General features: G+C 35.2%; 2 protein-coding genes across 6 annotated transcripts in view; both read right to left on the bottom strand.

Moving 5' to 3' along the window:
• Nucleotides 1-1,333, bottom strand: part of nkain5 (sodium/potassium transporting ATPase interacting 5) — a 73,328-nt gene extending 71,995 nt beyond the window's left edge. Inside the window, exon 1 of the mRNA XM_087263166.1 lies at nucleotides 1,245-1,333. The gene's annotated coding sequence lies outside the window, so the exon portion shown is untranslated. The remainder of the gene's footprint in view (nucleotides 1-1,244) is intronic.
• Nucleotides 1,334-3,206: 1,873 nt separating this feature from the next.
• On the bottom strand, nucleotides 3,207-22,080 carry uckl1a (uridine-cytidine kinase 1-like 1a). 5 transcript variants are annotated; one of them, XM_087263749.1, is made up of 15 exons: nucleotides 18,969-19,071; nucleotides 15,749-15,933; nucleotides 15,328-15,434; nucleotides 14,681-14,851; nucleotides 14,459-14,530; nucleotides 12,153-12,342; nucleotides 12,000-12,061; nucleotides 11,696-11,712; nucleotides 9,252-9,350; nucleotides 8,955-9,048; nucleotides 6,185-6,247; nucleotides 5,944-6,066; nucleotides 5,257-5,364; nucleotides 4,699-4,855; nucleotides 3,207-3,692 (listed from the first exon to the last, which is right to left on the bottom strand). In XM_087263749.1, exons 1-15 carry the CDS (start codon nucleotides 19,067-19,069, stop codon nucleotides 3,598-3,600), a joined length of 1,644 nt encoding a protein of 547 aa, XP_087119875.1. In that variant the 5' UTR covers nucleotides 19,070-19,071; the 3' UTR covers nucleotides 3,207-3,597. The 5 variants fall into 5 exon arrangements, 3 of the variants coding, with proteins under 3 accessions (XP_087119875.1, XP_087119876.1, NP_001121731.1); NM_001128259.1 differs by lacking the exon at nucleotides 18,969-19,071 and adding an exon at nucleotides 21,969-22,080 and having other exon boundaries at nucleotides 3,210-3,692; XR_015497243.1 differs by lacking the exons at nucleotides 11,696-11,712; nucleotides 18,969-19,071 and adding an exon at nucleotides 21,969-22,077.
• Between the last annotated feature and the right edge of the window lie 560 nt (nucleotides 22,081-22,640).

Below are 22,640 nucleotides of genomic sequence, written 5' to 3'. Positions count from 1 at the left end.
CCATATTGGAGAGCGTAATATAAACTGTAGCTATGTTTTCATCCACCTATTTCAATGCACATTTTAGAATTTGCATAAAAATGTTTAATGAAAATGCAAAGATGTGCAGGGATAAAATTTCTGTCAGAAAAAAAGTGCATAAAATATGATGGAAATACATTAACAGAATAAATTCTAGTATGCATAAAAAAGTGATTTTGTTATAACAAATCATGTGATGACAAAAACGAGCATGATAAAATGACATTAATGACATTGAACAAACCAGTGGACAATGAATGAAATATTGTTTCTGTCATTCTAAAATCCCTCAGCCAAAGTTTGTCAGATATTTTCCAGAACTGGGCTGTGGTCCCAAAGAGTGGTTTTGTGCCCTTAAAAAACACATTGTGTTTCATCTTTGTCTTTCTAGGGCACAATATATTTAATGTAAGAAAAAATGCTGACAGATGCTCCCCCTAATGAAACAAATTCTGTTATACTGTTTTATATTTGGCGCCAGTTTATCAGGAAGTGAAGTTTTTGTTTCTTTTTGACTCATTGGATCTAAACAGTGCTTAATTCGCAAATGTTTAGCGATATCCTAGTTTTGTGCACATCTTTGGATAGAAACAGCTAATGGCGAAACTAACTAGCTAACTAATTAATGAAACTTGCATATTTTACTAATAACTTGTGCTTAAAATGATCAATTACTATCATCTTTTGGCCTGAACTAATTAGTTAGACCAGGAAAAACTATTTAGAACAACGTTACTAGAGACTTATAAAAGTTGTAACAAATCAAGCAAAATAGATTCTATTAAACTCAGTTTGTCAACAACTTATATCTTTTCAGCTTACTAAGATTCTATATAATTAGCTCTCTATATAATTTATCAGCTAGCACACTTTTTTCATAGTTTACACTGCATAAATAAGCAGAACATGAGGCAGACATCCATGAGGCAGACATCCACATATTTCCACAATGGCTGTGCGTATGGCTAACAGATAAAATCATCATGTAAACAACCAGGTCTTTATATTGTTGAAGTTTTATTTGAATATAATATCTGAAATTGGAGGATAAACGATTAAAAAACAAAAACAAAAAACATTTTAAAATCTGCATACGGACATCAGCAATGCTCATTTTAGGTTGTGAAGGCATTCTGTGAAGGCATTTTAACTTAAGCAATAGTAAACCAGCACTAACCCGTATTGATTTACTTTAACAGGTATAGGCTGTGTGTGATGATTACCTTGACAGAGATAGTTCTCTGTTTTGATAACCGATGATAACATTGCTTTGCTCTCGTCATGATCGGTCATTATTTAGTTCTTCGTGGCTAAAGCAGCGGCGCCATGCAACGATGAAATCCTTATCGCTCACAGCGCCCTCTCTTGGTGAACATAATCACTACTAGACGATTGCTCAGGTGATCTCCAGCTATGTTAGCTTTCTGAGTGTAGGCTATTTGGGGCTATTTTTAAAGTGCTGAAAATTGTGACAGGTCTGGGAACAGCTTCAGACGAGGACAGAACACCAAAAATCTGGATTGTCATTCTAAAACAGCACCTTAAAAAGATTTACACGAAAAAATAATACTCAATATTTACTCACACTCAAGTGGTTCATACCTGCATAAATTAGTTTTTTCTGTAGGAAAACAAATACTATAAAAGTCAATGGTTACAGTTATCCAACATTTTTCAAAAAAATGTCTGTGTGTTCAACAGAAGAAAGAAACACAAACAGATTTGTGACAAGTAGACCGAGTAGCCATTATGGAATTTTCAGTTTTGGTGAACTACTTGAAATGATGAGTTTATAGAATACACACATTTGCTGCATATAAAGCTCAAGTAAAGTAGTTTATTAACATTAAACAAACAAAACAAAACAACAACAATATGCATATTTTTAGCTATTGCCTCTAAAACAAGAATAACTACAAAGATGTCAGTCAGTGTACAGTTCAGGACACATATTTAATCATTAATATGACTTTTGTAACAGTGCATACACATCTGAACTGAACTTTGAGTTGATTTTGCACTAGACTCAACATTGTGAACAGTCTTAAGACATGGAGGAGACAGATCCAGCACCAACAACATGCTAGGACAACTACAGTTGCCCATGTTAATTAGTGTGAGAGGATTAAAAGATATTCAGAAATCAGTAGGCTATCTTTTTAAACAAACCCAAATACATTTATTTTGATTAATAAAAACTACAAGACTAGAGTATGACTGATAGAGCTCATAAATCACTACTGAAAAAACCTTTGAAATAATGTAAATAATTTGGTGAAGTGATATGGACTATAATGTGGTCAACAGACCTGGAACAACGTGTTTACTTGGAAATAAAGTTGCTATGTTTTTGCCCTAGTTGCAAATGGTCAGATTCTGGACATTTGTGAAAAATGTAGCTCCAGTTGAGCCAAATAGGTCATATCTGCGAAGTGCTGAAAAGACTGAGAATGTCTGGTTCATTTCTTCAGATAATATGTGCTGGTTATGAGGTTAGTTTTCTATCAGCCGCCCGTTTCCAGCTGCCTAATTTGGTAAGACAGTTTGATCTCAGAAAAGACTTGTTTATGCCAAGTTCCCTTCATTTTGTTGAAACAGATGTCGCATTTATCTTTTAGAACCTTCTACAGCGTTGTCCTTCTAACAACATTATTTTCAAGTTCTCTCTTATGTCCTCCTTGAATGGCTTTTCATTATTTCATCTCAATAGAGCTTTCTTCAGTTATTCTCAATAGAAAATCCCTTCACCTTCACCCAGAGCAGTTCTTGAGCTCAGAAAGTGTGCAGTCATTTACTCTCAGGACTTCTAGTTCCACAAAAACAACTTGAGCTTCTTTGATTAGCTATAATGTAACAGCAAAGTCAAGGCCTTCTGTTAAGATTGTGAAAACCTTTTGATTTTATTGTCTATAAATTCTTAAACAGTCTATTTTCGAAGCATTTTATTTCCATATATGTTGGTTGTGGATTTTCTTATTGAACACACAAAAACACAATATTAGAGAGACGGAGAGATGTACTGCCCTCTGGTGTTGAAGACGTGGCAGCACATATGCAAACATACATTAAAATTAAAAATAAAAATAAAATAAAATAAAAAAGATCTCAGAAAGCTTAATTTGAGATACATAATGTGTTTTAAAAGTTTTAGAAACGCAGGGCATCTTTAAATGATCAAGGCATTGTCAGGTGTTTGAAAGTTTTATTTTATGTTGAATGGATAACACCAAAAATGGTCAAATGGGTCCAGCCATTCTTACATTTGTACGTTTACACAGATATTATAAACTAATCTATAAATTCACAATTAATTTTGTGACTGTCTTTAAGAAGAAAATGGTCTAATAGAACCTTAAATCAATTTATCAGATTTACAGTATTTTAACAGATAAAACAAACATTTGTTGTTTCAGATCACACCAGAAAAGGCTAGAAAATTAAGTGGTACAAAATACTGTGCTCAAGAGTGTGTTAGAAATACTGGTGAATCATTATTGTTTCTATAGCATAAGTTAAGAAATTACAGCACAGCAAGTGTTGATTCTCACTTCTCATAACTGCTTGAAGAAACCTCTGTCAGACCTCAGATGAGCAACTGAGGGGTTCTTGCTGATCTTCTTCACTCCAGGATGAAGACCCATCAGTTCCAAAGTAGCGGTCACCAAAGTCCCCTTTAATGACAGTAATTAAAAACCCGCAATTTTTTCTTAGTGTACATAGTGTAATTTCCCTTGTTAACATGTAGAAAGGCTTGAGTTCAATTATTAAACTGTTAGAGAATTTCTAAAAACAAAATGTTGATGGAAAAAAATATGGGCCAAAGGCAAGACAAAAGAAATTTACAAAGAATTAAATGATAAATGCAGGTGTCATATGTTTCAAAATATGTGTGAAAATATAATGTCAAAATATCTATGAGATTATGTGTCAATGTCATTCAGAGTTAAATATATTTTCAAGTAAAAACCATACTTATTGTGAGCAGTATTTAATCAAAATAATAAAATATTAATCATATAGATTATATTTTAAAGGTTTAACAACATCTGGGTGACAAAAGAGTAAGCATGGTGGTTTCAATGATAGTGGCAAAATATAAAGATTTAAAATGACAGTTAATTAGCATTTCGGGGCTGCATTGTGATCTGTAAAAACACTTTAATATGTCAACAAGTAAAAATTTATTTTTTTTGGTGGGGGGGGTGGGATTTATGCCGTTTTTATTTGGAGAGAGCAGAAGAGAACAGACAGGAAAGCTTGGGACACAGAAAGAGAGGGGAACAGGAATGGCGGATGAACTTAAGGTGGGAATCGTACTCGATCACTGCGAGCACTACAGTGCTATATGTCAACACCAGCAATGTAATCAAGTAAGTCTTGATGATTTATTAATACACTTTACATATAACAATAATAGCAAACATATTTTCCAAGTTGTACTCTATTGGCTGTACTTTGGATCTAGTGGATGTAGACTTGCTAAGCAGAAGAGACTATATTCAAAGTGACTATATTCAAAATGTGTATCTATATTTCTCTCTCTCTCTATATAAAGCTTAACAGAACAGCTTTTGAAACATAAACATTTTAATTATTTAACTTTTCATTCAGTCATTCATTTAAAATGTATCAGCCTTTTTCATCAAAAACTTTTGTCTCTGTATCAGGAAATCTCACCTATCCCTGGAATGACATGAAGGAGGTCATCTAGACTCTTGTCCACAGCAGTGGTGATGATTTTGACACGAGGAAAGGCATACGCTATTGAATGAACTCCCAACTCTGCCATCAGCAGAGACACCAACACAATCTGCTCTTCCTGGACATCGTGATCCTGAACACACACACACACACACACACACACACACACACACACACACACACACACACACACACACACACACACACACACACACACAATAAATAGTCATCATTCACTCAAATTTTTTAATGGTGAAACAAACAAGATGGAAAATATTCTGCAAAACAATAGTTATGCATTTGATAGCATCAAATGAAAATATTTTCTTTCTCAGAAGTCAATAGGTGCTGTTTAGATATCAGCATTCTTCAAAATATCTTCTTTGGTGTTTAGCAGACAAAAGAAAATCAACCGTAAGCAGGTTTTAAACAAATTGTAACTATATCCCATTAAATCCATTAAAGGTGTGTGGAACAAACACCCATCATGGTTTTGTACAGTTTAGAATGGAAATAAGGTGGACAGCCACATACCAGCAGCACTCTCACTGCCATCATGGCTGCAGCTCCGGTGGAAACAGTGCTGTCCATCAGAATCACATGGTCTTCACTGATGTCTCTGGGCAGCCGCAGGTAATGCAGCTGAAGGTAAGAGGAGTCTGTGTTACCATACAAACTAAACCAATATTGATAAAACTGAGGAGTCTCTGGACATTTCTGTTATCACCAACACAGCCATGAAAATAACCACAGATGTAAACAAAAAACATCACAGCCTAATGACAGGCACATTAAATCTGTGGCCAGCTTTTATTTTTAGAAGCTGGCTGTAAACATGCTATGTATTCAAGATGCTATGTGTTCAGTTATGGGGATGACATGGTGGCTCAGTGGTTAGCACTGTCGCCTCACAGCATAAAGGTGATTGGTTTGAGTCCAAGCTGGGCCAGTTGGCATTTCTTTGTGGAGTTTGCATGTTCTCCCTGTGTGTGGGTTTCCACAGTAGATTATTAAATTATCTGTAGTTTGTGAATGCAAGAGTGTATGGGTGTTTCCCAGTGCTGGGTTGCAGCTGGAAGGGCATTCGCTGTATAAAACATATGCTGCATACTGTAAGTTGGAGGTTCATTCCGCTGTGGTGAACCTTGATGAATAAAGTGACTAGCCCAAAGGAAAATTAACAAAATAATGAATGTGTTGAGTCACTTGAGGCCTGTGTACCTCTGGTTCTCCTGAATCCAGATTAGTCTGAATCAGAATCTTGCCAATGCGGACGTCTTTGCACACGGCTCTTAAAGCCGGCTCCATGGTCTCACCTGCCCGAAGAATAGACACACCAGTGATCTAGGAGACAGAAAGACTGGTGCTGATTCAAACCAACATGACATCAATCAAATTACAAACTACAAATTACAAATTATATGAACATTGTAAAGATAACTTGTCAGGCACAAAAATTTACCCCTTTGCCACCAAATCTGCACCCTTTGTACTCTTGACCTTGTGGTGTCTGTATAGTACAGGGCTGTAAAAAAGGTAAAATAATAATTTTTTTAGAAAAATCAAAACAAAATTCTGTACAGCTGAATTTTTTTTTTCCTCTGTATTGATATAGTTTTTTTTTGTTTTGTCTTTATTGAGGGAATATACACAAATAATCTAAAAAAAATTTTTTTACTTATGCAAACAAAATAGGACAGAATATTTCCTTTTATGATTATTGAATATTATTATATAAGGATTATGTAAATATAGACCTAAAATATACACTCTGTATACACTACCGGTCAAAAGTGCGGGGTCAGGTTTTTTTCATGTTTTTTTAAGAAAATTATTCTGTTTATCAAGATGGCATTTATTAAATGTAAAACAAATTTTTGAATATTTATAAAAATGTTAAATAACTGCTTTCTTATTGTAAGTACTTTCATATATAATTATTACTTCATTCATTATTGCTTTCAGTACTATTACATTAATAATAATAATAATTATTATTATTATTATTATTATTATTTATTAGAGTGATTTCTCAAGGATCATGTGACGCTGAAGTCTGGAGTACTGAAGCTGAAAATTAAATATTTAAATTATTGCAATAAATTATTAAGTTAAATGATGAGCTACTTTTGAACATTTATTTTATAGTGCAATAACATTTAACTTTTTTTACAATTTTTACTGTATTTTTGATAAAATAAATGTAGCCTTGGTGAGCAGGACAAGCTTATTTTAAAACATTTCAAAATTCTACTGACCCCAAACCTTTGATTGGTATGTATTCTTGATCTACTTACAGATTATTCAGAGTCTAAGAATAAATGTCTAATGTATTCTATTTAACGTATTGTATAATAAATGTATTGCAGTGTTTATTGTTTAGTACACGGACATATGTATGCCAGACAACAAACATAATTTTTTAAGATTGTGTGTGTGTGTGAGTATATATATATATATATATATATATATATATATATATATATATATATATATATATATATATAGAGCCTCCCTTATTATTATTATTTTTTATATTTCCCAAATGATGTTTAAGGAAATTTTCACAGTATGTCTGATAATATTTTTTTCTTCTAAAGAAAGTCTTATTTGTTTTATTTCGACTAGAATAAAAGCAGTTTTTAATTTTTTAAAAACCATTTTAAGTTCAAAATTATTAAAGGTTCAGGACACCCCGGTGAAACTTTTTTTTTTATATATTAACAGATGTGTGTGTGTTGAGCATCAGTTAAGACAATGTTAGCACCTGTCATCTGTAATTGTGGGGAAAACTGGATAATTTTGAGCTTTTGTCAGCTAATTTCAGCTTACGGGTTTAAAATGATTTTTGGGGCGGGATCAAAATCGGCGACGTGGCGCAGTACTGCAAGTGCAATGATGAAGCATCGGTTTCTCATTATTATTCATAGCGGGGTTTTATTATCCTATGAGAAGAGCCGGCTGCTTAATTATTCATTAGACCTGCCAGACCTGCCAGTGTCAAGCCCGAGCTGAGAGACACGGAAACCACGGCACAGTATTTAGCCGTTCATGAAGGCTCATATGCGTTTGTTTCCATCATCCACTGGGTTTGTTGCATGTTTTCCCCCGCGATCTTGTCAGGCCGATCATACAGCAAAGCTGTGTGTGTGCTGCAAGCATTTTTATCGGGAGAGCAGCACAAGAATTAGAGAATGGCGGACGCTGTCTTTTATCAGGAGTTCGTTCACATTCAGACACATCGCCGTGCTGCTGTGTTTGCCTAAATCCTCCAGATTACCAACTGGGTTAATGGTTAAAATAGACAGGTCAGGAGATCTGCTCCACTGAGTCTGCTGGATACGGGGATTGAGGGAGAAGTCCTCATTTATAGTGTTTACATGAACACACTTATCTTTATAATGATATAAATTGTGGTTGTCTGTATATGAAATTACGAATAACAAATGTAGCAGGGCATTAAATCACTCTTTGCATTTTAACTTTGTAAACTATAAACTCATGCGTCTCCTCACGGTTTGTGTCTCATTTTGTGAGCTAACTGACAACAACAGTTGTTCGCTCACGTTCTCCCCTGCTGGCCACGCCCACTCCTGCCCTGTGCTCGCTATATATATATATATATATATATATATATATATATACACACACACTGCTGTCTGTTCAAACTGTTTATTTAAAATGAGCTAAAACAACACAATTAACTAATAAGTACTGTTGCACAACTCAAATCGATTGTTTAAAAACCAGCATTATTTACAGTGTACATAAAATAAGTAAAAGTATATAAAATAATTACCCACTCACTTTATTTAGCATAATGAATATTTTTTTTTGTATGACTCAATTAGTATTGTATTTTGACCAAAATGCAGATCAAAGAGTAACCCCCATAATTTAATGTGATTATATTTATAATCACACATATACACTTATTAATTAATTCAATGAAAACATTTATGCATTTATATGTGAATATTAGGAATGTATTTGATTAATGAAGTGGTTTGCATGTAATCACTTTAAATTCAAAAACGTTTTCATATACACGTGTGACTACTAGCAAGTAATCTAATTACTTAACCGAAAGCCCATTTAATTAATTCCCCTCTAGTTATATTTTGAATCATCAGAGATTTAGCTTTGATCATGCAATGATATCAAACTTTGCCAAAAAAAAAAAAAAAAAAACCCTGACCGGCATACATAGAAACTGAAAAACACCCACACACCTTGGCGGGCAAGAAAGACAGCGCGTGTTCAATAAGCAAGCGCATCAGTCTCTTTGAGTAGAAGATGAACTCGTCACGGCTGGTGTCTTTGTTCCTAAAAACAAACAGAAAAATTGAGGAGGAGTGCAGAAGAGATGCACAAGAAAGGCTAAAGCGGCTAGTGACTCATTAGCTTGATTCCCACAGTAAGAGAAAAGATGTGAGGAATTCTGAATGGCAGCAACATATGAATGGATGCTGAAACAACAAGCGCGATCATCTAAAAGCAAGCTTTCTTTTCATTCATGTGACACTCACCTGATGATGGTGTGAAGACCTCGAACCTGCGGTGTGCTTTCCAAAACACTGAGAGTCTGAGGGAGGGGCTGGGATTGATGGGCCGTGGCCAGAAGTGCCCTGTATGTGCGTGCGTGTATGTGCACATATGAAAAAGAAGAAACATGCAGCACCGTCAAATAAAGGACAAAAAGAAGAGTCAAATACAAATGAAGGACACCTTTACACCCAGCCTTGACATGTATAACTATACACTGAATGCAACACTAAAGGAGCTGGGCTTTTTGCCTTCATTTATAACCATCCATGCATGTATGCACTCACACATACACACGCACGCATGCACACAGAGATTGGGCTTTCAGGTTTTATGGAGATGTACAATAGATGTAAATATCCCTTTACATTTTCAAAAGAATCAATCTTGAATGATTTATGAGCTTTTTTCCTCACAACGTAGTGAACACCCACACATATGGTGTTACGTAAAAAAGTTAAAAATAATAATAATAATAATAATTAACAATTATTTTCACATTATTTAGCTTTAACAATAACTAATTATTTAGTTAAGTATTTAGTTATTTTTTTAAAAGCGACTTTAGATATTCTATTTAGTATATATCACTTTTTTTGGCAACAATGTATACAGCTATGGAAAAAAAAAGAGAGCATTTAATAAATGCAGTACATCCAGAGAAACTGACATTGTTCAAGTATTGGTTTAAGTAAAATGTTAATTTATGTCTACTGGTAAAATAACTTTTCTTCTAGACTTTAAATATAAAAAATACTGCTAATAAAATATAAAATATTCATAACAATAAAATATCAAAACATAAAACATTTCTTTTAGGAAAATAAAAAATGATCAGAATACCTTTTATTTTATCATTTGTTGTGACTGAAAGCAATGACTATTCAACTACTTTTTTCCTAATTCTCCTGAAGTTAAAAGACTCACAGTCTGTTGTCTTAAAATGAATATAAACATGTCTGAAAACATTTTATGCTACAAAATATTTATTTGAGATTTTTTGTTTTTTTTTACGTTTTAAATTTAAAGTAATATAACAGGGAAGTTTTTTTGTTACTGTGTAAAGTACTTTTTGACTAGAGTCCTCTCAAACCACCAATATCAATTTGCTTGAGTGTGTGTGTGTGTGTGTGTGTGTGTGTGTGTGTGTGTGTGTGTGTGTGTGTGTGTGTGAGAGTGAGAGAGAGAGAGAGAGAGAGAGAGATGTATGAGTATAATATAATAATATGAGTATAATATGTATAATATAACGATATTTATATGAGTTTATATGAGTGGAATTTGAGAGAGAGAGAGAGAGAGAGAAAGAAGGTGTGTGTTTAAAAATTATTTTATTTAATATACTTAATCCTTGAGATTGGTATAATAAATAAAACATATATACCAACTGATATGAATATTAACTACTGTGTATTAATGTCTGTGTAGACATTTTCATATTTGAAAGTCAATTTCTGTGCATCTATACACTAAATGCACACATACATATTGCTTGTGTTTATACAGGCCCGTAGCCAGCCTGGTGAAAGGGGTGGTTCTTTTTTTCTCAAAAAGTGGACCTTTTTGCAGTTACTCGCTTCATTTTCTTTTTAACTATGAGATTTAAACACTGCATGTTAGTGACATGGTTAGCACTATCATCAGCTGAACTAGCTTGTCAGGTGGTCATCATAACCACACTTTTTGATGTGCCAAAACATTTCTAAAGATTTAAAATAAAGAAATATTTTTAAAAACGTATGTATTATTTTTAAAATACAAATTCATCACATCATATATCATTAGGCAAAAAAGGAAACTGTTAAGCATTTGAATTAAAAACTGCCAATTTTGCAAAGTAAATTGTCATTTATTAGGCAAATAACAAACTGGCTAGCACATTCAACTTTCCTGTCAGAATTTGGCCACTTGTTATAAAAAAAATAAAATAAAAATAAAATAATAATAATAATAATAATAATAATAACAATAAGAATAACAATAAGAATAATAATGTAGAAATTCCTGCTTGTAGCCTCTCCTGTAAAAGTACATTTGAAAGTGCATGGATAACAACAATAGCCTAATTAGCATTAAAATTAACTTTTAGGTTTCAAAATTAAATTTTGGTACTTCACACCTTTTTTATTGGTATTTTATTCTTTCAAGAATAAGGTTAAGAATAAACGTTACTTGTAAAATGTTTTCTCTATTTAACAATACAATTGGTCAGTATTGAAAGATGACTTCACTTATCTCAGATTCTTTTCTGTCTTAAAGCCTTCTTCACAATAAATGTTGGCACACCAGTCAAAATTGGACAAATGAGCTCATGCATGGGACAAATTGTCATTGAGGGGTGGGTGGGTCTTTCTAACACCCCAAACCCTCCCTGGCTACGGGCATGTTATGTGCAAGTGTGAGAGAAAGAACAAAAAGCTTCTGCTACCTGACACTAATCTCACGCTGTCAGGAGAATGCATGCAACAGAACAGAAATGAAAAATCAGCAAAAAAAAAAAAAAAACTGAAAGAGAAAAAGTGAGCATGCTGAGAAGTTTAAATAGGCAACCTAAAAAAAAAAGAAGTTGCAGAACTTTTATTCACAGGCAGAGGGCACTGTTTCTGTGTGTTGAAATGTGAAAGGAAGCTGAAGAAGAAACTTCATGTCTATTTAACAAGCTGCATCCACACTAATATTTTTCAATAAAATGTTGTTGAAAATTGTTGAAACATTTTTTCTCAGTCACTCACTTCTTCCAGCTGGCTGTGAACATGCTGAACGATCAGGTCAATGGCCACCATGTTTCCTCCACCTGTGTGGGAATGAGAAAAGTTAATAGTGCTCACATCTATATCCATAAGCTTCAATTATTAATTGCAGAAGAGCATATACGTTAAACTCACCACGTGGAACTACAATGTCAGAAAGTCTCATGGTGGGCTCAATATACTGCTCAAAGGCTGGTTTTACAAACTTATTGTATTGTTTAATGACACCCTCAATGTCCCGTCCTCTCTCTGTGATGTCTCTCCTCAGCCGCCGTACCAGACGAATGTCTGAATCTGTATCTACAAAGATCTTCATGTCCATCAGCTGCAAGAATCATAAAAACATATGCACTTTCTTCTTCAGCCAGAAAATTTGGTTAATTCATTAATATACAGCAAAACTGTATTTTCAAATACATTTTTTGATGACTGAAGTATATTAGCATATAGAAGATAAAAAATCTAACAAATATTGACTAAAAGTCTAATGCTTTTATTATATTCCATTGCGTTAAAGCTATAGTTTACCCCGAAAAAGGATTTTTCTACAGTTTTTTTTTTTTTTACACACAGGTAAATACTCTTACTGGCCACTTTTTTTAGGTGCACCTTACTAGTACCGGGTTAATCCTTCGTGGCAAAGATTCAACAAGGTACAGGAAATATTCCTCAGAGATTCTGGTCTATAATGACATGATAGCATCACACAGTTGTTGCAGATTTGTCGGTTGCACATTAATGATGTGAATCTCCCCTTCTACTACATCCCAAAGGTGCTTTATTGGAATGACCTCTGGTGACTGTGGAGGCCATTTCGAGTACAGTGAACTCATTGGCATGTTCAAGAAACCTGAGATGATTCGCGCTTTATGACATGTCGCGATACCATATTAGAAGTAGCCATCAGAAGATGGGTAGACTTTGGTCATAAAGGGATGGACATGGTCAGCAGCAATACTCAGGTAGGCTGTGGCATTAACACGGTGCTCAATTGGTACTAATGGGCCCAAAGTGTGCCAAGAAAATATCCCCCACACCAGTACACCACCACCACCACCAGCCTGAACTGTTGAAGGCAGGATAGATCCATGCTTTCATGTTGTTGACAGCAAATTCTGACCCTACCATCTAAATGTTGCAGCAGAAATTGAGACTAATAAGACCAGGCAACGTTTTTCCAATTTTCTATTGTCCAATTTTGGTGAGCCTGTGTGAATTGTAGCCTCAGTTTTCTCTTCCGGTGTGGTCTTCTGCTGCTGTAGCCCATGCACCTCTAGGTTCAATGTGTTGTGTGTTCAGAGATGCTCTTCTGCATACCTTAGTTGTGGTCAGAGTTACTGTTGCCTTTCCATCAGCTGGAACCAGTCTGGCCATTCTCCTCTGACGTCTGGCATTAACAAGGCATTTGTGCCCACAGAACTGCCGTTTACTGGATATTTTCTCTTTTTCAGACCATTCTCTGTAAACTCTCGGTGGGTTTAGGAAATACTCAGACCAACCCATCTGGCACCAACAACCACACCACATTCAAAGTCACTTAAATCACAAGTCTTCCCCATTCTGATGCTCAGTTTGAACTGCAGCTGATTGTCTAAATGCATTGAGTTGCTGCCATTTAATTGGCTGATTAGAAATTTGTGTTAACATGCAGTTGAACCTAATAAAGTGGCCAGTAAGTGTATATGTTATGTTCATTAAATACAGTAATACAATATAGCAAAGATACAAATAAAATGAACATAACCTAATAAAGTGGCCGGTGAGTGTAAATAAAAACATTCTAGAATTTTCCAAACCTTTCAGGATTTTTTCCTACTATGGATGTCAGTATAGCTACTGGATATAAATATTTATCAAAGTTTCTTCTTTTGCCTTTAACAAGAAAAAAAAAAACCTTTATTCATTTTCCTTCAGCTTAGTCCCTTTATTTATCATATATCGCCACAGCAGAATGAACCGCCAACTTTTCCAGCATATGTTTTACACAGCGGATGCCCTTACAACTGCAACCCAGTGCTGGGAAACACCCATACACACTCACATTCACACTCATACACTACGGACAATTTCGTTTATTCAATTCACCTATAGCGGATGTCTTTGGACTGTGGGGGAAACCCGAGCACCCAGAGGAAACCCACGCCAAGACGGGGAGAACATGCAAACTCCACACAGAAATGTCAAGCCAGGACTTGAAGCATCAACCTTCTTGCTGTGAGGCGGCAGCACTAACCACTGAGCCACAGTGCTGCCCTGCTTGGAACATGTGGAGAGTAAATATTGTTTTTTGGATGAACTATCTCTTTATGATGGATTTGTGATAAATGGACCCCCAACATTAAAAAAAAAAAAAAAAAATCAAACACATTTTTATCATTTACTTTGCTTTGAATATTTCTAAACATTTCCAAAACATACAGAACAGGAATATTTTATTATACCTGCAAGAGCTCTTTGTCTGCAAAGGATAAGATGCCTTCGAAGATAATGACGCTGGCACCGTACACGTTTTTCTGAAAGAGCAGGGAGTGAGCACATTAAAAAAAGATCAAACAAAATGAAATCTTCATGCTATTACTATAAATTACGACTCTATCTGTGGTATGTTTTTAATATAGCTCTGGAAAATATGTGAAACATCTCCCTTACACACACTCACTCACCCACTCTTTCTGGCGTCCATGTGTGGTGAAGTCATACACTGGGATTTTTACACTCTTGCCCTGTTTAAGTTTTCTAAGCGTGGTCACAAGCAGCTCAAAGTCGAAAGCTCCCGGATGGTCAAAGTTATAGTCGTTGCTAGCCGCCAGAGCTTGTTCTTCTGCAGACAGAACCTGCAGATGGGAACATAAAGGTTGGATGTTTTATCACTGATGGGGCGACACAGACACTGTAGAGATCACCATCCTGCCCTATCACCATATGTGCTTTAACAGTCAAGCAACAGATGCTATTCTGAATACATTATCCACATACAGTTAAAGTCAAAATTACAATAATTTTGAAAGATTAAATGAGAACTCACATAGGATACACGCTTAACAGTGAACAAACATACAGCATCTTCACAGCAGTAATTTTGATGTCAATTTTGCAGATCACGGCTGAACTGCTCAAACTGTCAATCATTAGACTTCAGTGTGTTTGTTTGTGCTGCAATAAACTGATTGAAACCGAGATAAAAAGGGAAGGAGAGAGATTACGAAGGCTTTCTGAAGCACTTGACTTATCAGATTAACTTCACGTGGTGGACCGATCGCCCATTCAGATCTCACGCTGAGACAAACACACACAGCCACAAACACCTCACCTTATAGAAGGAATCCATAGACAGAAGAACAACCCAGGGAACATCCAAAGCTTCAATGATTTTATTGGCTACAGTGGTTTTTCCTGAGGCACTGCCACCACACAAACCTGTAAAAACCCCATGATGAAATACTGATGTAAAAACTCCCATTTTGGTGTCCAAAATGCCTGACATAAGTGTTACTATGAATTGTTTTGGTGCAAAAATTTAATATATGAGTTTAATTTTATTATAAAGTATCATCTTATTATTTATAAAGGTTTTTATCCAAATGTATTTTGCACTGGGTTACTGAAGAGAGAATGAGAATTAAGTTCAAATCTAAAAGAAATCTTTAAAGGAACAAAATATGCTAGAACTGAGATCTTTTGAAATGCCACTACTAGAACGATTACCAGAAAGGTGTACCATCTACTCGTACCAATCACAAAGGCCTCTTTAAACTGGGCTCCGTGTTCATTATACCAAGGGGGTCGGCCAGCTGTGTAGATGGTGCGTGTGCCAGTGCGGAGCAGTGGAGGTTCCGTTTTACCCAGATTGCTACTCTTCCTGCGAGAGGTGCTGACTGGAGGAAGGAGTCTGTCCAGAGAGTCTTCACCACTCCCGCTGGAGTAAATAAAAGACAATTATTCTATCAAAAAGCCCATTATGGACCAAAGAGAGTAAGTGCTCTGCCAACAACAGAAATACACACAAAAAACTATACAGGAAGAGCTCTCTGAGTTCATTTTCATTCATTTTCTTTTCGGCGAAGTTCCTTTATTAATCTGGGGTCACCACAGCGGAATGAACCGCCAACTTATCCAGCATATGTTTTACGCAGCAGATGTCAATTAAGCTATATCGCATGTCTTTGGACTTGTGGGGAAAACCAGAGCACCTGAAGGTAACCCACATGAACACAGGGAGAACATTCAAATTCCACACAGAAATGCCAACTGACCCAGCCGAGGCTCAAACCAGCGACCTTCTTGCTGTGAGGCTTTCTAAGTAGATTTCTTCTTAAAAAAAAAATTACTATTACTATTGTTGGCCTATAGATGAACGGCTCCTTTTGTAAGTTGCTTTGGATAGGGTTAGAGCAGGATGCACAGAAGGTGAAATATTACTCTGTGGGGTCTGCACATGCTGGGCATACCGGATGGAAGTTAGCTACCTGGGGACTATTTTTATGCACTCTTTGATATGCGGTGCCTGGCAGCAAAGTTCCTTGATGATTACGCCAGAATAAGAGTATAGTTCATAATAATAAATAAGTTTTAGTACACAATGTAACTTTATTGGTCACTTTTGCATTAGATGCTAACGGTCCAATCGAATTCAATGATTTATGTTAAGCTAAGCTAAAAGTGCTCCATCAGAGCCAGAGATCATCTGAATATATTAAAAATGTATTTATAAATATATATTTATAATATATTAAAAAATTTCCAACAACAACAGAAATATAAAGGAAAAAAAAACTATACAGGAAGAGCTTTCTAAGCTGAATTCTAAAAAAAAAAACTATTAATATGACTGTTGTTGGCTTATAGATGAATGGCTTTGTTTTTGGGGTTTAAAAGATGTCTGATATGCATCTAGACGTCTTGTCTAAAGCAAGGCTAAATTTGAGCTGTCAGTCGAAAAATAGATTATATTAATCAAATAGACAGGAATGAACTTAAATCAGTCTAATCTGTCAATTTGATGACTAGTCTGTTTTGGACTACTGTTAGATGTCTTTCAGATTTTCACTGACTGATTGACTATAGACCAGCTTCAGCCATGCCATCTTTAGCCATTTTTAGAGATCTATTAAAAACAAAACTGCTTAGCGGGTTACTTTTGGTTGCATTGTGAATAATTTTGTAAGGAGGCCCAGACAAATTAATATAAAATGTGCATTTATCAGTCTATATAACACCCATTGGCTTCCAAATATAAAGTCTTACTAGTATTAAGGTTTGTATTCATTTTACTATATATCAGTTATTGGCTTCCAAATAAGTTAACAGTATCAAATTTGCATTTATTTGCCTATATATTGGTTTTAGGTACACTCACACAAAATCTGCACCCTTATTACCATTAAGTCTATTTGTTTCCTTATGCAAATAAATGTGTAATTAAATAATAATTCAGTTTTGTCGGTGCCAATAGCATAGTGGTACTTTGCACTGACATATAGCACCAACATGCTCATGGCGACCCAGGTTTGATTCCTGGCTCAAGCTCCTTTACTGATGCTTCTGCTCTCTCTGCTTCCACTGCTTTCCTGTCTGAAATCTGGCCTATCACAATAACGGTGAAAAAGACTCAAAAAAATAAATAATTATTAAAATATTAATTCAGTTTTTATTTTAATTTCAGTAATGTTATTGAGTAATATGTTTATATGATAAAATATGTACGTTATAGTTTGTTAAGTAATATTTTTTGTCTTTTAGTTTATAAACTATATGTGAAAGTTCTAATAAGATATGCATTGCATACTCTAAATAAAAGCGATCAATTTTTAATGTTGTTAAGTATATATACTCTCAAAATCATTTAGCATAAATCCACTTTTTAATTTTCTAAATTGTGCACAAAAATAGCAAAAAATGTCTGCAGTTTCTGTCTAGCCCTATTTATTGGCTTCGCAAAGAGATTTTGCCTATTAATTTCAGCCAAGGTTCTATATTGGTGCATCCCTACACTGTGAAACCCCAAAAAGTTAAGGTAACTAAACCATCTAAGGAAACCGATTGCAACAAGCCATTTAAGATAAAAAAAATAATAATGAGTACTGTGAACTTCATCCATTTGAGTAAACGAAGCAATTTAATCACAGTTAAACCCAATAAACAAAGAGAACTCAAACCAACTGAGTGCTGAAAAACCCAATAAGTGTAGGCAACAAAGAAACTATTTGAGGAAACTGATTACTACAAACCATTTGAGTTAAAAAAAAGAATCTATATGAGTACCGTGAACTTACTCCATTTAAGTTGAAGTAATGAGGTATTTAATTAACTCATTATACCCACAACACTGAGTTCAAAACTCTTTTTCATTGAGAATTAACTTTCAGTCAATTTTGAGTTAACTACACTCCTTTCATTTGATTAAGTTGACTGTTGGGTTTTACAGTGTGTTAGAAATATTTACAAACACTAAAACTCATAAATAATGTGTGGCTAATCGTGTTCTGCAAGATGTCACAAGATTAATGATCAACTGACGCAACCTAAAACTGAAATAAACAAGCTTTCAGTCATAAAAACCTAACTGAATTAAAAGAACGGCAACCAAGCAATCTTTCCATCATCATGTCGGTGTCACACAAAACCTGTCTCACTCGCTCTTTGCACGAACATGAGTGAGTGACTAAATCAGGCCAGCAGTCACATTCAAAACAGCTAAAAAAAAACAAAAACAAACAAAAAAAAACAACAGAAATAACATTAACCAAACAAGATACCGCCTTTGAAAAAACTATAGACAATAAAGCTGATAAACTGTTTTCAGTGTAAAGGTTATCGCAAACAGCAGTTTCAGCACTCTCAACGGTTTTAAATGAGGTAGTCTATAATTGCATGTGTCGCTCTTTTCAGATTAGACTCAAAACAGCATTTAATTAACCTTTTAAATACTAAACAGTGCATTTAATAACTTACCCTCCATCGGTACGGAGAGCCCAGCAGCCTGATATTCTGGCCCCGGTGTATCCGGGCAGTGTGCTCATATCAGCTGTGAACGCCTGACGCCTGTCTTCCATATGAGCAGTAAAGGTCACATTCTCATCCACGCTCAAACGCAGACAAACCAGCTCATAATCACAAAGCCTGGGTCATGAAGAGGGCGGACATCATACCACTGACAAAAACACACGGCTGCTCAGAGTTGTTCATAAAATAAACTGATCTGCGCCTCTTTTATTTGAGTAATACCCTTGAAGTTTGAATACTACCTGACCAGTAATTTCGAATGAAGAACGCTTTAATGAACAGTGAGAGTTTTCTATGCGTGGCTTGCTCAGTGTGCGTGGGCTTGATGGAGTAAGAGGATCAGTTCTTCAGAGGTGACACGGATGAAAGTATTATTAGAAGCAGGAGACAGACAGAGGCCAAAGGAAAGCTTGATTGCTCAAAGTTCAGTTTGCTTTATGTTAGTTATAAAGTTATAAATAAATGAGTTTTTGACCAATTGTAAAACTGTAAAAGAAAAAAAAAGAATAAAAGTAAACTCATTTAGTTAATTTCAATAAAAAAGGGTGTCACGGTGGCGCAGTGGGTATCACTTACAGCAAAAAGGTTGCTGAATCGAACCCAGGCTGGGTCAAATGGCATTTCTTTGTGGAGTTTGCATGTTCTTCCTGTGTTTTTCTTCCATAAGTCCAAAGACATGCAGTATAGGTGAAATAAATAACCTAAATTGTCTGTAGAGTATGAGTGTGTGAACAGGAGTGTACGGGTGTTTCCCAGTGATGGGTTGCAGCTGGAAGGACATCTGCTGCGTAAAACATACGCTGGATAAGTTGGGGGTTCATTTCGCTGTGGCAACCGCAGATAATAACAAAATGTAAATAAAAATAAATAATTTAAAGAGTTTAGATGCAAAAACCTCTAAAAGCCATTTGATATTTTTTTCAAAATTACCATTTTTCTCCAACCCCTTTGTGTAGGCTCAGTAATTTTACTTTTATAGTGATGAATAAGTTCTTTTCAATGCCTCTAAAGCGAAATAACTGAACATAAACATAGGAGGGTGAGAAAAAGTTTTATTTAGGAGAACATTTCAGGTGGGTGAAAATCAAATGAGGAGGTTTTAGAGAGAGATCTGATTTCTTTACTGTGAGATATTAGGAAAGAGAGAAAAACCTTGCTAAACATTTTTTTCAAAGATAAAAAAAAGATTTTTATGTATTACAAGTAAATTTGCAAATACATGTCTAACTCTATTAAAAGTCCCCAATGAACCGGAAGCTGCAATCGTAAATTTTTCCAAATGTGACGCAGTTTCTAGAGAAACGGAATATTAAATGAGCAAACAGTAGGTGTGGTGTGTTTTTTCAATTGCAGGCTGAATTGATGTAGTAAACCATGGCGGAGCCAGAGGGGTGTCCAGGGTGACACTGGACATTCCTGACATCTGATTGGCCACCCTGGGTGCCACCCCAAAATTTTATTTGCTGCTGGCAGTTCCTGATGCTGATTGACATCTCATTTGTCTAAAGAATTTTTGGAATTTTGCCAGCATAGCTCAAGCTATTTTAAGTACTTGAAAAGAAATAGTTCTCATTTTCTCACAATCCAACTCATATTAAGTAAAAAGATCTGATACTTAAAAAAATACATTTAAAGAGTTTAGATGCAAAAACCTCTAAAAGCCATTTGATATTTTCTTTAAAAATTACCATTTTTTCAAACTCCTGTGTGTAGGCTCGGTCATTTTACTTGTATAGTGATGAATAAGTTCTTTTCATTGCCTTTAAAGTGAAATAACTGAACACAAACATAGGAGGCAGAAAAAAAGTTTCATTTTAGGAGAAAATTTCAGATGGTAATTAGAGGTTTTTGCATCTGAACTTTTCATTTTTACACTAAAATTCAACCAAATAATCCAAAAATATTTTTGGTGGCTTTTTAGGGCTACTATGGGTGTTCTGAAATGGAAATGTTTACATTTTGTCAAAGGGGATCAACAGAGAAAAGTAATGTACCCCCCACCCCCCCATCATTTACACAAAATTTAACATTTTTTAAAGAATTCTGTCCAAAAATGGTCTCTGACTACAATGCTGATATTACCAACAGTATAGAATAAAACTCTAAATTCTTCGCAGAAATTTTTATAATGTAAAAAAGAACACACATGACCATTTAAGTGGTCTTAATTTGCTCTTCATTCTTATTTGGGTCGGTGAAAATCAAATAAGAAGGTTTTTGAGAGAGATCTGATTTCTTTATATATTACAAGTAGCCTACATTTGCAAATACACGTCTAACTCTATTTTAGTAAGACCGTTCAGTTAGGGTTTGTAGAATTTGAACATGCAAGGGTCAGTCTGTTAAGGTACCAAAAAATACAGATATTAAGCAAAAAGTCTACTGATACTGCTCTAACGCCTTCTAGTTTATTTGCACAATTAAATATCTAATAATCTAAACTTCTAAGACAAACAAAGGGTGTTGCCGCGTTATCACAAATGTTGTAATGCAAAAGTGTATTGAATCTGCAACTAAAAGGTCAGATCTCGGCTGGTGATCGGTTAGAATGTGATGTCTCCACAGTGCAGTAATGGGAACACATGTAGTGTCAGGAGGGAAACCTCGGTCTGTAGTTCATTATAATAATAACGCGTCATTACCGCGCAGCAGCAGCTCTGAAACTGGGACAGGAGGAGGGAGACAAGGGATTTAACTAATGCAATGCTGATTTATGCTCTTATGATGACTGACTTTCTTTCATTATCAAAGCGGTGAAATGTCGTAATTCACTGTATGGTGAATAACCTTTTCATATGGCGAAAGAAAAAAAATTTTGGTTATTTGGATGTGGGTCATGAACAACGCGTGTAGCAACGTCAGAGAGAGGTTCACGCACTGACGCTTTATCTTACTGTTATTGTGGTTGCTAGCGTAAAATATGGGTGTCAGGCAGCTGTGTTGTGATACCTGTTCGACCGGCTTGAGTGTTTCCTCCTGTACTCCATCTCAAACACAATATTATCCATTCAGACCAGACTCGCCATGAAGCTGGACTTATCCGTCAGCTGTTAATACTTCGCTAAACGCATTATGGGAATTGTAGTTTCGCAGGACTCTGACGTTATTGTGGCTTCCAAATGACGCCTTGCAATCCATAGCACATTTTATCTATTTATTTTATAACTGATGCATACAAGTATAGCTTAAAAGGCTGTTTGAAAAGAATAAATGATGTTTAATGATTCTGAATAGTTGATTAACATAGTAAGGCGTCCAATTATTTTCAGATAAAGGTAGGCTACTGATAAGTGGGCCTAGTAGTTCCAGGCACGTCTGTAATTATGTCAATTTACAACATTCAAAATTAAATTAAAGTATAGAAATGGATGGAAAGCCCTACAGGCAGGAACACTGAGAATGAAAACCTGGCAAATATTTTAAAATACAACATCTACACAATGTCTTCGGGTGAGGTAACAGTAGACCAAAGTGGAAAAATGTTTAGGCTACATGTGATGATTTCTGTCAAGATGACTTAAAATTATTTCTGTGAAGTATTAAATGTAATCATTAATCATAAATCAAAACATTCTGCCATTCTCAAAACTGTCCAGAATACAGTATTAGACTAAATATGAT

Source organism: Danio rerio, chromosome 8 (assembly GCF_052040795.2).
Source record: "Danio rerio strain M-AB ecotype USA chromosome 8, GRCz13ab, whole genome shotgun sequence".
Lineage (NCBI taxonomy): Eukaryota > Metazoa > Chordata > Actinopteri > Cypriniformes > Danionidae > Danio > Danio rerio.
The sequence above is the reverse complement of the archived record's forward strand: the minus strand, read 5'-3'. Positions and strand labels throughout refer to the sequence as shown.

Bases quoted from the DNA above. Each gene is read 5' to 3' on its own strand.
- uckl1a (XM_087263749.1), bottom strand. From the start codon at position 19,069: ATGGAAGACAGGCGTCAGGCGTTCACAGCTGATATGAGCACACTGCCC. The intron at 15,934-18,968 runs GTAAGTTATTAA...TATTTACTCCAG, and splicing joins GCTCTCCGTACCGATGGAGG to CGGGAGTGGTGAAGACTCTC. The intron at 5,365-5,943 runs GTACACAGGCCT...TCTTACCTTCAG, and splicing joins TGGATTCAGGAGAACCAGAG to CTGCATTACCTGCGGCTGCC.